At 44.7% G+C, this 13,006-nt stretch overlaps 1 protein-coding gene across 1 annotated transcript in view; it reads left to right on the top strand.

Annotated features, from left to right (window-relative positions):
• Positions 1 to 12,385, top strand: part of LOC138836114 (PDZ and LIM domain protein 1) — a 40,673-nt gene extending 28,288 nt beyond the window's left edge. Inside the window, exons 5-7 of the mRNA XM_070034604.1 lie at positions 7,118 to 7,269; positions 11,476 to 11,593; positions 11,890 to 12,385. Of these exons, the coding sequence (XP_069890705.1) occupies positions 7,118 to 7,269; positions 11,476 to 11,593; positions 11,890 to 12,076 (457 nt within the window). The 3' untranslated portion in view covers positions 12,077 to 12,385. The remainder of the gene's footprint in view (positions 1 to 7,117; positions 7,270 to 11,475; positions 11,594 to 11,889) is intronic.
• The last annotated feature ends 621 nt before the right edge of the window (positions 12,386 to 13,006 follow it).

Below are 13,006 nucleotides of genomic sequence, written 5' to 3'. Positions count from 1 at the left end.
AGAAGTTAGCAAAAAAAACCCCAAACACCACCCTAGAACTAATAAATGAATCCAATAAGAATCCATCAAAATAAACATGTAGAATATAAGATAAACATTAAAAAATTAAATGTCTCAATCTGATATTCAATAAAACTTCAGATTAAAACTTGGAATGTACTCAGTTATTTTAATTTAGTATTACTTTGGTAATTTATGTTTTTCTTTTCTTCAGGGGATAGTTATGAAATGTCATGAGTGATAAGTGATTGATTTAAAGCCATTTGTATATATTTTTAACAATACCAATCTACTTACCTTTTGATTGGTACTACTAACATCCTTCTTTTGTTACTCTTTCAGCATACTAGTCTTATTATTCTAAATCCTCTAGTATTTTTATATACATTAAAATATATTATTGTGATTATGAATGTTTTATTATGTGAGAACAAAATTTTGGTGCATTATTTTAAATTTAGTATATTATTTTAATACAAAAAATATCTACATTCAAAAAAAAATTAAATGTCTCTATTAGCAGTGAAAATGTAGATACTATGTAATTGTAAAATGTATAATATTTACAGTTTGTCTCAATTGTACATGGATTATTCTACAAACATAGACCACAAGTTTGACCACATAAAATAAACCTTAAGAAACTTAAAAAAGACCAAAATGATACTATACATTCCAGTCACAGTAGAATAAAAGCAGAAATCAGTAGCAAAAAAGAAAACTAGACAAATCACATATATTTGGAAATTGAACAGCACAGCTGAACAACTTATAGGATAAAAATCACAAGGGAAATTAGAAAGTATGTGAGCACAAATGAAAACAATGCATCAAAACTCAGTAGGGCTGTGCCTGGTAGTACACACCTGTAATCCCAGCACAGGAGAGGATAAAGTAAGAGGATTGTAAGTTTAAGTTAGTAAGACCCTGTCTCAAAAACAAAATACCCCTGCTCCAAAAATCTTAACAGGATGGGAAAAAAAAAAAAAACAAAAAAAACCCAAAACAGTGCTAGGAGGAAAGTTTGCTGTGGTAAATACCCATTCAAAGAAAAATTCTCAAACCCAACTAAATTTACAGCTGCAAGAACTAGAACAAATAAACCCAAAATTAGATAGAAAATATCCATGAAACTAAGAATCCACTTTTTGAAAAGATCAACAGAATGGACAAATGCTTAGTAGATTAAGAAAAGTTGGACGGGGAATGTGGCTCAGTGATAGAGTGCTTATGTAGCATGTGTGAAGCCCTGGGTTCAATTCCTTGGTACCATATAAACAAAAAAATAAAATTAAAAAAATAAAAGTTAAGCCAGGTGCCCATGACTCACGTCTTTTTAATCCTAGCTACTCAGGAGGCTGAGATCTGAGGATCACGGTTCAAAGCCAAGCCAGGGCAGGAAAGTCCATGAGACTTTCTGGAAGGAAAACACCAGAAAACTGGAAGTGTTGCTGTGGCTTAAGTGGTAGAGTGCTTGCCTTGAGCTAAAGAGCTGAGGGACAGCGCCCAGGCCCAGAGTTCAAACCCCTCAACCACTACAACCACCCCCACCACTACCAACAACAACGAAAGAAAAGTTAGAGGAGACACAGCAGAACTGAGCAGTGAAAGAGGAAGTGCTACCACAGATGTGGCTCATACAGAAAACAAGGGGACACAGCACTCTGGTGGAGAGGGTTTTGTAATTGTCTATTAGGTGTAGTTGGTCTTTTTCAAGTCCTCTGTTTCTATGTTGGTTTTTCTGCCTGTTTATTTCATCCTAACTTGTTACCTTATGTGACTAAATATCCTATGACACCAAAGTCTTACATGTGCTTAATGGGTCCCTGGAGTGTGACTATTATGATTAAAACTGAAATAGACACATTATAAGGTAAAGTTTCTGTGCAAATTTTCCTTTTCTTGGGGCTTCAATTCAGGGCTTGGGTGCTATCCCCCCTGAGTTTTTGTTCTCAAGGCTAGCACTCTACCACTTGAGCCACAGCTCCACTTCCAGCTTTTTGGTGGTTTATTGGAAATGAGTCTTAGAGATTCTTGCACAGGCTAGCTTCAAACCATGATCTCAGATCTCAGCCTCTTGCTGTGTCAAGTGAATATTTACTCCTAAATAAGAGGTAAGACTACTACTTTCAAAGCAAATTATTAATGGTCTCTTGCTAGCATAAAAATACCTTTACTTTTAGTCCTTCTTGCAGATTTTATATATTCTAATAGCAATTCCTTGTGATTTTCTGTGTTGACAGTGGTTCTACGTAGTTTTCTGTCTTCCTTTCTGACATGTGTGACCTTTTCCTTTTCTTGCCTTGTTGCATTGGCCAAAGCTTAGAGCCCTAGCAGCTGAGTCAAAAATCAGCATGGCTAGAGCATGCATCCTTGACTCCTTCTCCATCTTTGGGAAAAACATTGAGCTTTTTATTCTTAAGTGGGGTGCTAACTATAATTTGTCAAGCTAGGAAGCGCTCTTTATTTCTAATTTTTGAATTTTGGAATGATGTTGAATCTTATCTATTCCCATTGATCCGATCAGTTAAGTTTTTTTTATAGCCATTTACTATGGTGGACTATGGTGTTTTCTTATCCTTTTGGTGTCTGCATGGTTTGTTGTGACACTCTTCTTTCTGATGGTAGTACACCTGGTGGAGTAAATGTCTTTTCATAGTGCTTGGGGGCCAGAGAGAACAAGAGAGAAAGGGGCCAGGGACAACATAAACCTCAGGCTATAGCTTCAAGGACACACACAATCCTGGTGACCTACTTCTTCCAGCTAGGAAAGCCTGCCCCATCTTCTAGCCTATGAGGTATGAACACATCAATCAGCACACACATTGATAAGGTTGGCATGGTTACAGTCTAATCACTTCTTAATAGCCAACCAGCCGGGGACCACCAAGCCTTCCCAGGAAAGGAGAGTTCATGTCTAAACCATAACACTGGCAAGACATACTACTTCTCTAACCTGCTTCCTTTGGTTTGATTTTGCTTCTTTGGTTGGCTCTTGAGGTTGTTGACTTGAGACTTCTCCCTTTAGTAGATGCATTTAATGCCATCAGTTTCCTTTCTGCCTTACTATAACCACGGACCACAGATTCTTAGGTTTCATATTTTTATTCAGTGTGGTAATGTTTTTTATTTCCTTCAGACTTTCTTTTCAACCTGTGTATTATCTGGAAGTCTGTTTCCCTTGTAGAAGTTTTGAGGTTTTCCTGTTTCTGCTGTTGATTTATAATTTGATTCTGTTGTGGTCAGAGAAAGCATTGTGTAATTTCAGGTCTCTAACATTTGTTGAGATGGAGTCTGTGGCCTAGGATAGAGTCTTGGTGTCATTCATGGATATTGTCAGCATATTTATTCTGCTTTTGACGGGTCAACAAGTGGAAAAGGTCACGTGTAAAAGTCCCTGTTAGCTGCCAGTATTGCTGAGTTCTACTTCTTTGCTGAGTCTATTGGCCTGTTACTGGTTGAGAGAAAGGTTGAATCCTTCGCCTGTCACCTTGGACATGTCTGTTGTTCCTCCACTTCTCAGTTTTTGCTTCATACATATGAAGCCCTGTTGTTTTAGTTAGCCATTAAGATCGTGACAGCTTCTTGGTGTATGATTTTCAGCATCCTTTCTTGTGATTTTTAATCATGGCCCTTTTTATAAAGTCTCTTTCCATTTCTGGTGAATTAATTTGCCAGTTAATTCAACCAGAGAATAATACAGTCAGGACAGCTTTCCTTTGATTCATGGCTATGTGGTGTATTTCTTTTCACCCTTTTAACTTGTTTGTCTTAATATTTGAAATGAGCTTGTTGCTGTTGTTCTTGAGGGTTTCCTTCTTTTGGTTAGGATTTATAGACACAGATCTTTAACTTACTGCCAAAAGTGATGCCTCAAGTTTTACAGAATTCCTCTGTATCCGCATTCTGGTAACTTCATTCTTCTGAGGAAGCTGGCTTCCATCTCAGGTCGCTCTGCTGACCCTGTCCAGAGGCACGGCCTGCTGTTCTTGATCCTCCTTGACCTGATGCCGTTTGGCTTCAGCCGCTCTTTGGCTGGAGCAGATTGGAGTGGCATATAAGGTCTGTAGGCAGGGCTTCCGAAGACTCCTTTGGGAGATGGGTCAGAGTGTGTGTGTGGGGAGGGGGGGGACTTCTTACATTCTCTTGCATTTTTTCTTTTCTTTTCTTTTCCCTAAGAGTCTAGTTAGGTAGCTGAGGCAGGCATTAAACTCTTCTTCCTCCTGCCTCAGCTTTTTATAGCGGCGTGTGGCCTGTGGCTTTATGCCTGGCTCACTATAGAATTCTTTCCTTGCTTTGAGAATTGTTGTTGTTGTTGTTGTTCTGTATCTTAGGCATATTTTGTCCTGATTATTTTCTTAAGATACTGTTATCATGTTAATAATATCATATAGCCTAGGGACTCAGACTTCAAATCGGACTCAGACTTACAGTCTGAATCACTAGGCTATAATTTTTGAGTTCGGCTGGCGTTGGAGTTTCAAGTAAGGATAGTGGGCATAGCTTATAAATCATCCAGCAGTATAAAGATATTATTTAAGAATAAGTGGTATATTGGTTTCTCTTTTATTTGAATTTTGGAAATGCTTTCCGAGTTGTTTGCTGGCCTTGGGTTCTTTCATTTTTAGCATTCCCTGGTGGCTTTCAGACATTACATACACCAAAGAAGAGAAAAATTCTTCCCAACAACATTCCATGGTCTGATCTTGATTTTAAAATAGTTCTTAGAGGAATAGAAAAGAGATTCATAAGAAATATTGTAATGTACTTAATATAGGGCAAGTTCCTAGCTCCACAGGGTTGAGTAGATGAGCCTGAGGAAGACTCTGTTAAAACAAGTCCTCAGGGCGGCCCCTTGCCTGGCTGCATGAAAGGCTCCCAGACTTCCCTGCAAGTGGAGGGAGAAGGACTGCCTGGGGCAAGGCGGCAGGCAGGATGGGCGCAGGATGGGCGGGGTGGCAGCTTCCCTCCCCCAGGACACACCGCAGCTGGCAGGCCTGACCAGCCAACGAGAGCTTCTGCTTAAATATTCCCCAGCTGCAGCAAAGCATAGCTTATGTCACTGTCCGTGAGAGAGTTCTGTTGTCAGAACATGGTGGTGGTCCAGGAGAAACACCTGGGGCTTCACTGCTGTTGGACAAGTCCGTTTTCAGCTGAGAACTAGGCATCTGAAGTCCTCCAGGATGCCTCCCACATGGGGAGAAAAGAGGGAAAAAAGAAAGGGGGAGAGGTGGAATGAGAGGAAGAAAAGAGAAGTAACTTGCAGAACGTCGTCCAGAAACACAGATATGGTGTACCTTTGGTATTGCAGAGACCTGGTCAAGGAAAGACTGTGCATGCTCAGGACGCAGAGCTCAGGGCTGTTTTGCTGGTACTTGACTCGGTTTTGTTTTTCTTTTGCCCACAGTGCCCCCCAACTTTCCTTATGATGTGTCACTATCTTAAATGAAGCACATTAGCATTTTCCTTGCTTTGGGGGCATCAATAGTTTTGAGAATGCATATTGAAATACTCAGTGGATCACACTAGGATTTAAATACAACTAATGAGGGAAAAACTGGGAGAGAGCAAGGGAAGGGGTGACATTGTCCCAAAGGAAATGCACTCTACCTGGCTTATGTAACTGTAATCCCTCCATACATTGCCTTCATAAGAATAAAAAAAAGTAAATAAATAAGCACTAACCACTTGGGATTGCCTGAGGGCCTCTCCACATCAATTTCCTGCAAAATGCAATGCAGGCACTTACATTTATTTATTTATTTTATTTATTGCCAGTCCTAGAGCTTGAACTGAAGGCCTGAACACTGTCCCTTTTGCTTAAGTTCTTTTGCTTAAGGTTAGCACTCTACCATTTTCAGTCATAGCACCACTTCTGGTTTTCTGATGGTTAATAGGAAATAAGAGTCTTACGGACTTTCCTGCCCAGGCTGGCTTTGAACTGTAATCCTCAGCCTCCGGAGTAGCTAGGATTACGGATATGGGCCACCAGCTTCTGACCTTTTTTTTTTTTGCTTTTTTCTGATACTAGGGCTTGAACTTAGGGGCAGCACCCAAGCCCTGAGTTCAAGCCCCAGGACTGGCAAAAAAAAAAAAAAGCAATCTAAGCTGCTTAGGAGGTTGAGATCGGATGGTCATGGTTTGAAGTCAGCCCAAGCAGTAAATCTGTGAGAATCTTATTCCCAATGAACTACCAGAAAAGCCAGAAGTGGAGCCGTGGCTCAAGTGGTAGAGTGCTAGCCTTAAGCAAAAAAACCCCACAAACACTATCCTAGGCACTAGCATCCAAGCCTTGAGTTCAAGCTTGTGTGTGGCACACCCACACACACAAAAAGACTTCCTGCTGGGCTCCTGTGACTTGTGTTTGCAATCCTAGCTACTCAGGAAGCTGAGATCTGAAAATCCCAGCTCAAAGCTAGCCTGAAAGCTAGCTCAAATCCTAGCTCAAAGCTAGCCAGGAAAAATCTGTGATACTCTTATCTCGAATCAACCACCCAAAAGCCAGAAATGGAGCTGTGACTCAAGTAGTAGTGCACCAATCTTGAACAAAAAAGCTAAGGGACACTACCCCAGGCCTTGAGTTCAAATCCCAGCACAAAAAAGGACTGTCCTGCAGTTATGAATGGCGACAGATAGGGTGTACACAGCTGTCCAGTCCTGCTAGCCAGCAGTGCTGTAGCTTAGATATCCAGGAGCCGGGGGTGAGAAGAAGGGGCTGGATTCAGGGTGGAGCCCAGGAACCACGCACGGGAGCCTGCCCCCTTGCATCTCCATCCAAGGCCAGGCAGTGCAGGCCTTCACCTTCTGCAAAACTGAGTCCCAGGCCACACAGTAGAGCCTGCCTCACCTGCTCTGGGGCACATGGAGTGGCAGGAGGAAGGTGTGGGAGGCCAGGCCTGGCTCGCCTGTTCCCTGGGCCTGAACGTTTATGGATGGCAAAGCACATGAGCATTCTATTCTTGCCACCACACCTGTGAGCCAGGAGAGTTGAATTCCTGAAACCATTTGGAAAGAGTCTTCTACAGTTTTGGTCATCGTGGCTGTGCTTGCCGGAGGGGCGGGCCTGGTGATGCTTGTTCACGTCTCACACGTGTTCATGAACTTGACCGTTCCACAGTGTGGACCACGCTCAGGCGTCAGGGGGCCTAATCATCGACAAGGAATCTGAGGTTTACAAGATGCTGCAGGAGAAGCAGGAGTTGAATGAGCCCCCGAAGCAGTCCACTTCGTTCCTGGTTCTGCAGGAAATCTTGGAGTCAGATGAAAAAGGTAATCGTCCCTATCTGCAGCAGCCACAGGTTCTGAGTCAGGGTCAGGAGTGAAGGTTAGTCAGTGCCGAAGCCTGGAGTAGGTGGAAGAAGCATGCTGTGTTCTGAATGTGTGGTTGTTTTCTTTTCCACTTGAGACATAGTTTTGCTAAGTTGTCCAGGCTGATCTGAAATAATTCACCTTCTGTCTCAGCCTGTCATGGCTGAGGTTATAGGGATGCACCACCACACTTGGCATGGATTTTTATGCAGGGGGGCAGGGGTGATGGGATGGGGAAATGGGAGGGGGGAGGGAAGGGAGGGGAGGTGAGAGTACCTGTCCTGGGGCTTGAATTTAGGGCTAGTAGGCCCTGGGGCTTTAAGGTGTGTGTGTGTGTGTGTGTGTGTGTGTGTGTGTGTGTGTGTGTGTGTGTGTGTGTGTGTGTGTGTGTGTGTGTGTGTGTGTGTGTGTGTGTGTGTGTGTGTGTGTGTGTGTGTGTGTGTGTGTGTGTGTGTGTGTGTGTCTGTGTGTGTCTGTGTGTGTCTGTGTGTCTGTGTGTCTGTGTGTGTCTGTGTGTGTGTGTCTGTGTGTGTGTCTGTGTGTGTGTCTGTGTGTGTGTCTGTGTGTGTGTCTGTGTGTGTGTCTGTGTGTGTCTGTGTGTGTGTGCGCTCTCACAGACTCTCCTGCCTGGGCTGGCTTTGATCCACCATCTTTAGATGTCAGCCTCCTTAGTAGCTAGAATTATAGGTATGAGCTGCTAGTGCCTGGCTTGGCATGGACTTTTAAAAAGCTAGAAGGGGGGCTGGGAAGGTGGCTCAGTGGTAGAGCACTTGCCTTGCATGCTCGAGGCCCTGGGTTCGATTCCTCAGCATCACATAAGCAAAAAGAAAAAAGCCGGAAGTGGCGCTGTGGCTCAAGTGGTAGAGCACTAGCCTTGAGCTGAAGAGCTGAGGGACAGCGCCCAGGCCCAGAGTTCAGGCCCCACGACCGGACCCCCCCCCCCAAAAAAAAAAAAAAAAAAAAAGCTAGAAGGTTGGTGCTGGGAAGGTGGTTCAGTGATCAAGTGCTTCCCTTGCATACATGAGACCCTGGGTTCTATTCCTCAGCACCATATAAGCAGAGAAAGCTGAAAGTGGTGCTGTGGCTCAAGTGGTAGAGCGCTAGCCTTGAGCTGAAGGGCTGAGGGACAGCGCCCAGGCCCAGAGTTCAGGCCCTACAACTGACAAAAAAAAAAGCTGGAAGGTCATTTAAAAGAGAAAGCAAGAGAGGTTGGGGATATGGCTCACAGGTAGAGTGTTTGTCTATATGCCTAAGGTCCTGAGTTCAATCCCAGTAATACCACCCCCCAAAAGAGTGTGAGAGCGCCCCCTCTTGGCTGACCTAATGTTTACTTAGAAAGCTCTGTACTGGCTGCAGGCTTCCTGCCACATGTGCATCAGGAAGCTGAGGTTGGAGTAAACGTGACTTGGGGATTCTGTCGGTCGATGTCTTGGTCATTTGTTTGGTCTGAGCCCATACACTATGCTTCTGTGTTGGCAAATGGGCAGGAGTGGGTGGGGGCCACCAGTGATGTGTGGCAGGTGGAATGAAAGTGGACCAGCTGCCCAGTGAAGCCAGCTACCTGCTTTCTTTTGGGAACCACTGTTGGGTCCAAGGTCTCTTGAGAGGCTGAGACTCCCCCCCTTCCCAGGCCCTTGTCCGCACTCTGTGCTTAGGCTAGTATCTGGACTACTGTAGGCTCAGGGGTCATACATACTGCAGGAAACGCGTCACAGTGTGCTGTCAGATGCGTGCACCTGAAGGCCTCGGCTTGGCCTTCACGTGACCTGGGGAGCCCTGATGCCTGAGCTGCTCAAGGCTCCTTCCAGTGCCTCTGCAGGCATCAGGTCAGTTCTGCTTCTCCGTCTTTATTTTGGTGACATTCCAGCAGATAGCAGAAACAGTAGAGCACTTAATAAAGACAGTGACAGTGGGTACATTGAAGAGAGCGCCTTTCTCCTCCTCATTAAGGTTCTCTGGCCTCCCAGCTGCTTATCTACTAGGACCTCAAGGCACCAGGGACAAAGGAAGGGGACAGGGCTAACTGGGCAGGCCCTTTCAGTTGAGCTAGCTTTCTCTGTCCAGAAGTCCCACAATACTCCACTTACTTTCTTTTCTTTTTTTGTTGGTTGTGGGGCTTGAACTAAGGGCCTGGGCACTATCCCTGAGCTTTTCTGCTTAGGACTAGCACTCTACCACTTTGAGCCATAGCTCTACTTCTGGTTTTCTGGTGGTTAATTGGAGATCAGAGTCTCATGGACTTTCCTAACCAGGCTGGCTTTGAACCATGATCCTCACATCCTCCCGAATAGCTAGGATTACAGGCGTGAGCCACCAGTGCCTGGCTCCACTTACATTTAATTGAACAACATTTAGCCATATGTACTTGTGTGATCAGGAATTATAATTTTCTTTTATACCTGAGGCTGATGCCTTAAAAAAAATAGTGTTACAGTGTGAACTGAGAGCCTCATACATATTAGGCAAGCATAAGCACTCTTAACACATAAGTCACATCTAGCCCTTTTTAGGTTAGATCTCATTTTTCTGTCACAGCCATCCTTGAACCACAATCCTTCTATTTCTGCCTCCTATGTAGGTGAAGCTACAGGTGTTTACGAGTATGCCTGGCCCTAGATGTCTTTATACCTAAAATAAAAATGAAGAGTTTTGCTAAAATAGTAGTTTTTTTCCATGTCTTTTAACATGTACTTGAGTTAAATTTTCAGTGAAAAAAGAATTTCAGTGAGTGCAATAGTGTAAAAAAAGAAAAAGTAAAACAAATCCAATAGTAAGGTAGTTAGAAATAGAATTTCCCATGTTGGCTGGCTAAGTGAGAGAAAATAACTTTGTGCCAGCAGGTGGCGATGTGGGACTGAACAACCCACAGTGCGGGCTGCCTCATTTAGCTTACAGCCTGCTCTGCTGCTGATGCAGAGCTGTTCTATCCAGTCCAGGTCTCATCATCACAGGAAGAGAAGTGGATTCTTCTACCCAGTGTGGATTTATGTCTTTCTTTGGTTTCTCTTCTACCCCATTGCACCCCCACTTTTTTTTCCTGGTGATTTTTCTGCTGATGGAGTTACTTGAAAAAGGCACTCTTTCCTGGAGGAAACCCTGAGCTTGCTCAGCTGGTCCCTTCAGAAGTTAGTTTGCCTTTCCATGCTGTGCAGATGTGCAGAGCTGCTGCTGTTCTTTGTTGTCATGTCGGGTAGGCATCCAAGTGCTATCAGCCAGGGATGCTTGAGACAGGATGTTTGAAGCTGCTGCCCTCCAGGCGCTTCTGAGCCCCCTTCCTAGGTAGCACTGAGATTGCAATAGGACACTTACCCAAGGTGCAAAATTTAAGAGGGCATTAAAAAACACCATAGTCAGCAGGCTCCAGTGGCTCATGTGGGTAATCCTAGCTACTCAGGAGGCTAAGATCTGAAGATCGAGGTAGAAGCCAGCCTGGGCAGAAAAATCTGTGGGACTATCAGAAATCTCTTGGCCTTTTAGCTTAAGGCTAGTGCTCTATCACTTGAATCACATCTCCACTTCTGGCTTATTTTTGTTAATGGGAAATAGTCACTCAGATTTATCTGCTGGGGGCTGGATTTGAACTTCAGCCTCCTGAGTGCTAGGATTATAGACATGAGTCACTGGCACCTGGCTCAGATATTATTTTTATTTACTTATTAATCTGTATATTATTTGTATTTACTTATTTGTTAATCTATACGTTAATCTATATATATATATATATATGCATACATATTTTGGTGGGGATGGTACTAGAGTTTGAACTCTGTTGCTTGGAGGCTCATGCTCTTGAACCTCCAGACCCCTTGTGTAGAGCACTGTAAGGTACACATCAATATTTGCAAATATCTAATTCAAATGTAATATGATTTTTGTCGTGAGGGTTGACTGTGTGTCAGGTACTGTAGGGGGGCTTTTTATGTATGCTTTAATCTTTTTTGTGCAACAACGAAGGGAAAAATGATTTCATGGTGTATAGAAAAGGCTGGGAGATCAGAAAGGTTAAGTAACTTGCACACTAGCACACAGTAGGGTCACATCTGTTGGACTCCAGTGTCTCTGACCTACTTGGGCATAGATGTGTATGTGTGGCTCTGTCTGAGTGAATAAGTGATACTCAGGCACTTCTGTACTTCCTGGCCAATGTAGGTGTTTTTCTTGTTTCAGGGGACCCCAACAAGCCCTCGGGATTTAGAAGTGTGAAGGCTCCGGTCACCAAAGTGGCTGCCTCGATTGGAAATGCTCAGAAGCTGCCCATGTGTGACAAATGTGGCACTGGCATTGTGTGAGTATCTGCTTCGGGGTCTTGGCAGCCCTGCAGGTGGGCCGACTGGGAAAGATGTGGGCAGCTTGCATGTGAAGGAGCTAAATAAACCCTTTACCTTGTGAACTTGTCAAAGCCGGAAGTGGGCGGGGCTCCGGCACTTCCGAGGGCGGGGCTTCTTTCCCTTGCCCGCGGGCCTGGGCTTTGCTTTCCTGGGCCTTGGTGGAGAAGCTCCGCTCCCAGCTCCAGGAGACCAGTGCAGAGCCAGGTGCCGCCCTGGTGCTCCCGTCACTGACCCAGGCCTCTTCTTGCTGTAGCGGGGCGTTTGTGAAGCTTCGAGAACGTCATCGCCACCCTGAGTGTTACGTGTGCACCGACTGTGGCACCAGCCTGAAGCAGAAGGGCCATTTCTTTGTGGAGGATCAGATCTACTGTGAGAAGCACGCCCGGGAGCGGGTCACTCCCCCTGAGGGCTATGACGTGGTCACCGTGTTTCCCCAGTGAAGCCAGGCCACGCCGACTGGGCTCCGAGCGCGGGGGCTCTCCTCTCCTCTGCGGACAGCCCGCCTTTGCTCGGGGTCTCCCTGGCTCCTTCGGTGTCAGGCCGCCTTGGGTGACTGACTCACACTGGCAGTGTGAGGCGGGCTTTGACGGCTAATGGCACGTGGTTCCGTTCGTGGTCCTGCCAGCATCACCGCCTCCTTCTTCACCTTGGTCCCTCTCTGCTGCAAATGGCCGTCAGCCCCTCTCAGGATTTAATACGTCTGCTATGGATTTCCTTTTTCCCCAATAAATGTGGCCTGTTACAAAGTGTGTTGTCTCCTTTTCCACAGTGTGTTCTGGGCCCTGCCTGGTGAGATCCTCTCTTGCTTTGGGTTTCTACTTTTGTGTGATTTACGGGCCTTTCTGGGTATGAAGCTGTTTCTTAGCACCTGGACAGGCTGTGTTCTTCTGTTTCGTTGAAGCTTGCTTTTAACTGTGTTTCTCTGGTACCTCCATCCAGACAATGCCTGTTTATAGCTGGGGTTTGGTCATTGGGAAAGTGATTAAAATCAGAATATATAAACTCAAAATATTGCATATCAAAAGGACAAATCATCTGTAGATGGTCTCAAAAGAAAGCCAGATGCTGATGGCTCATGCCTGTAATCTTAACTACTCAAGAAGCTGAGTCCTAGAGGAATGCATGCCAAGCCAACCTTGGCTGAAAAGTCTGTGAGACTTCATCTCCAATTAGCCAGAAAAATACTGGATTGAAGGCATGGCTCAAATGGTAGAGCTCTAGCTATGAGCAAGCAAGGAAGCCGAGAGATGAAGGCCCAGAGTTCAAGTCCTGGTACTGGCACATAGACACAAGAAAAGAGTTATAACAAGAATAACTAAGAAATTCATGCAGAAGCCAGGCACCTGTAATCTTAGCTACTCAGGAGGTTG

The sequence above is a fragment of the Dipodomys merriami genome, unplaced genomic scaffold, assembly GCF_024711535.1.
Source record: "Dipodomys merriami isolate MVZ:Mamm:240054 unplaced genomic scaffold, mDipMer1.0.p SCAF_249, whole genome shotgun sequence".
Classification (NCBI taxonomy): Eukaryota; Metazoa; Chordata; class Mammalia; order Rodentia; family Heteromyidae; genus Dipodomys; species Dipodomys merriami.
The sequence above is the reverse complement of the archived record's forward strand: the minus strand, read 5'-3'. Positions and strand labels throughout refer to the sequence as shown.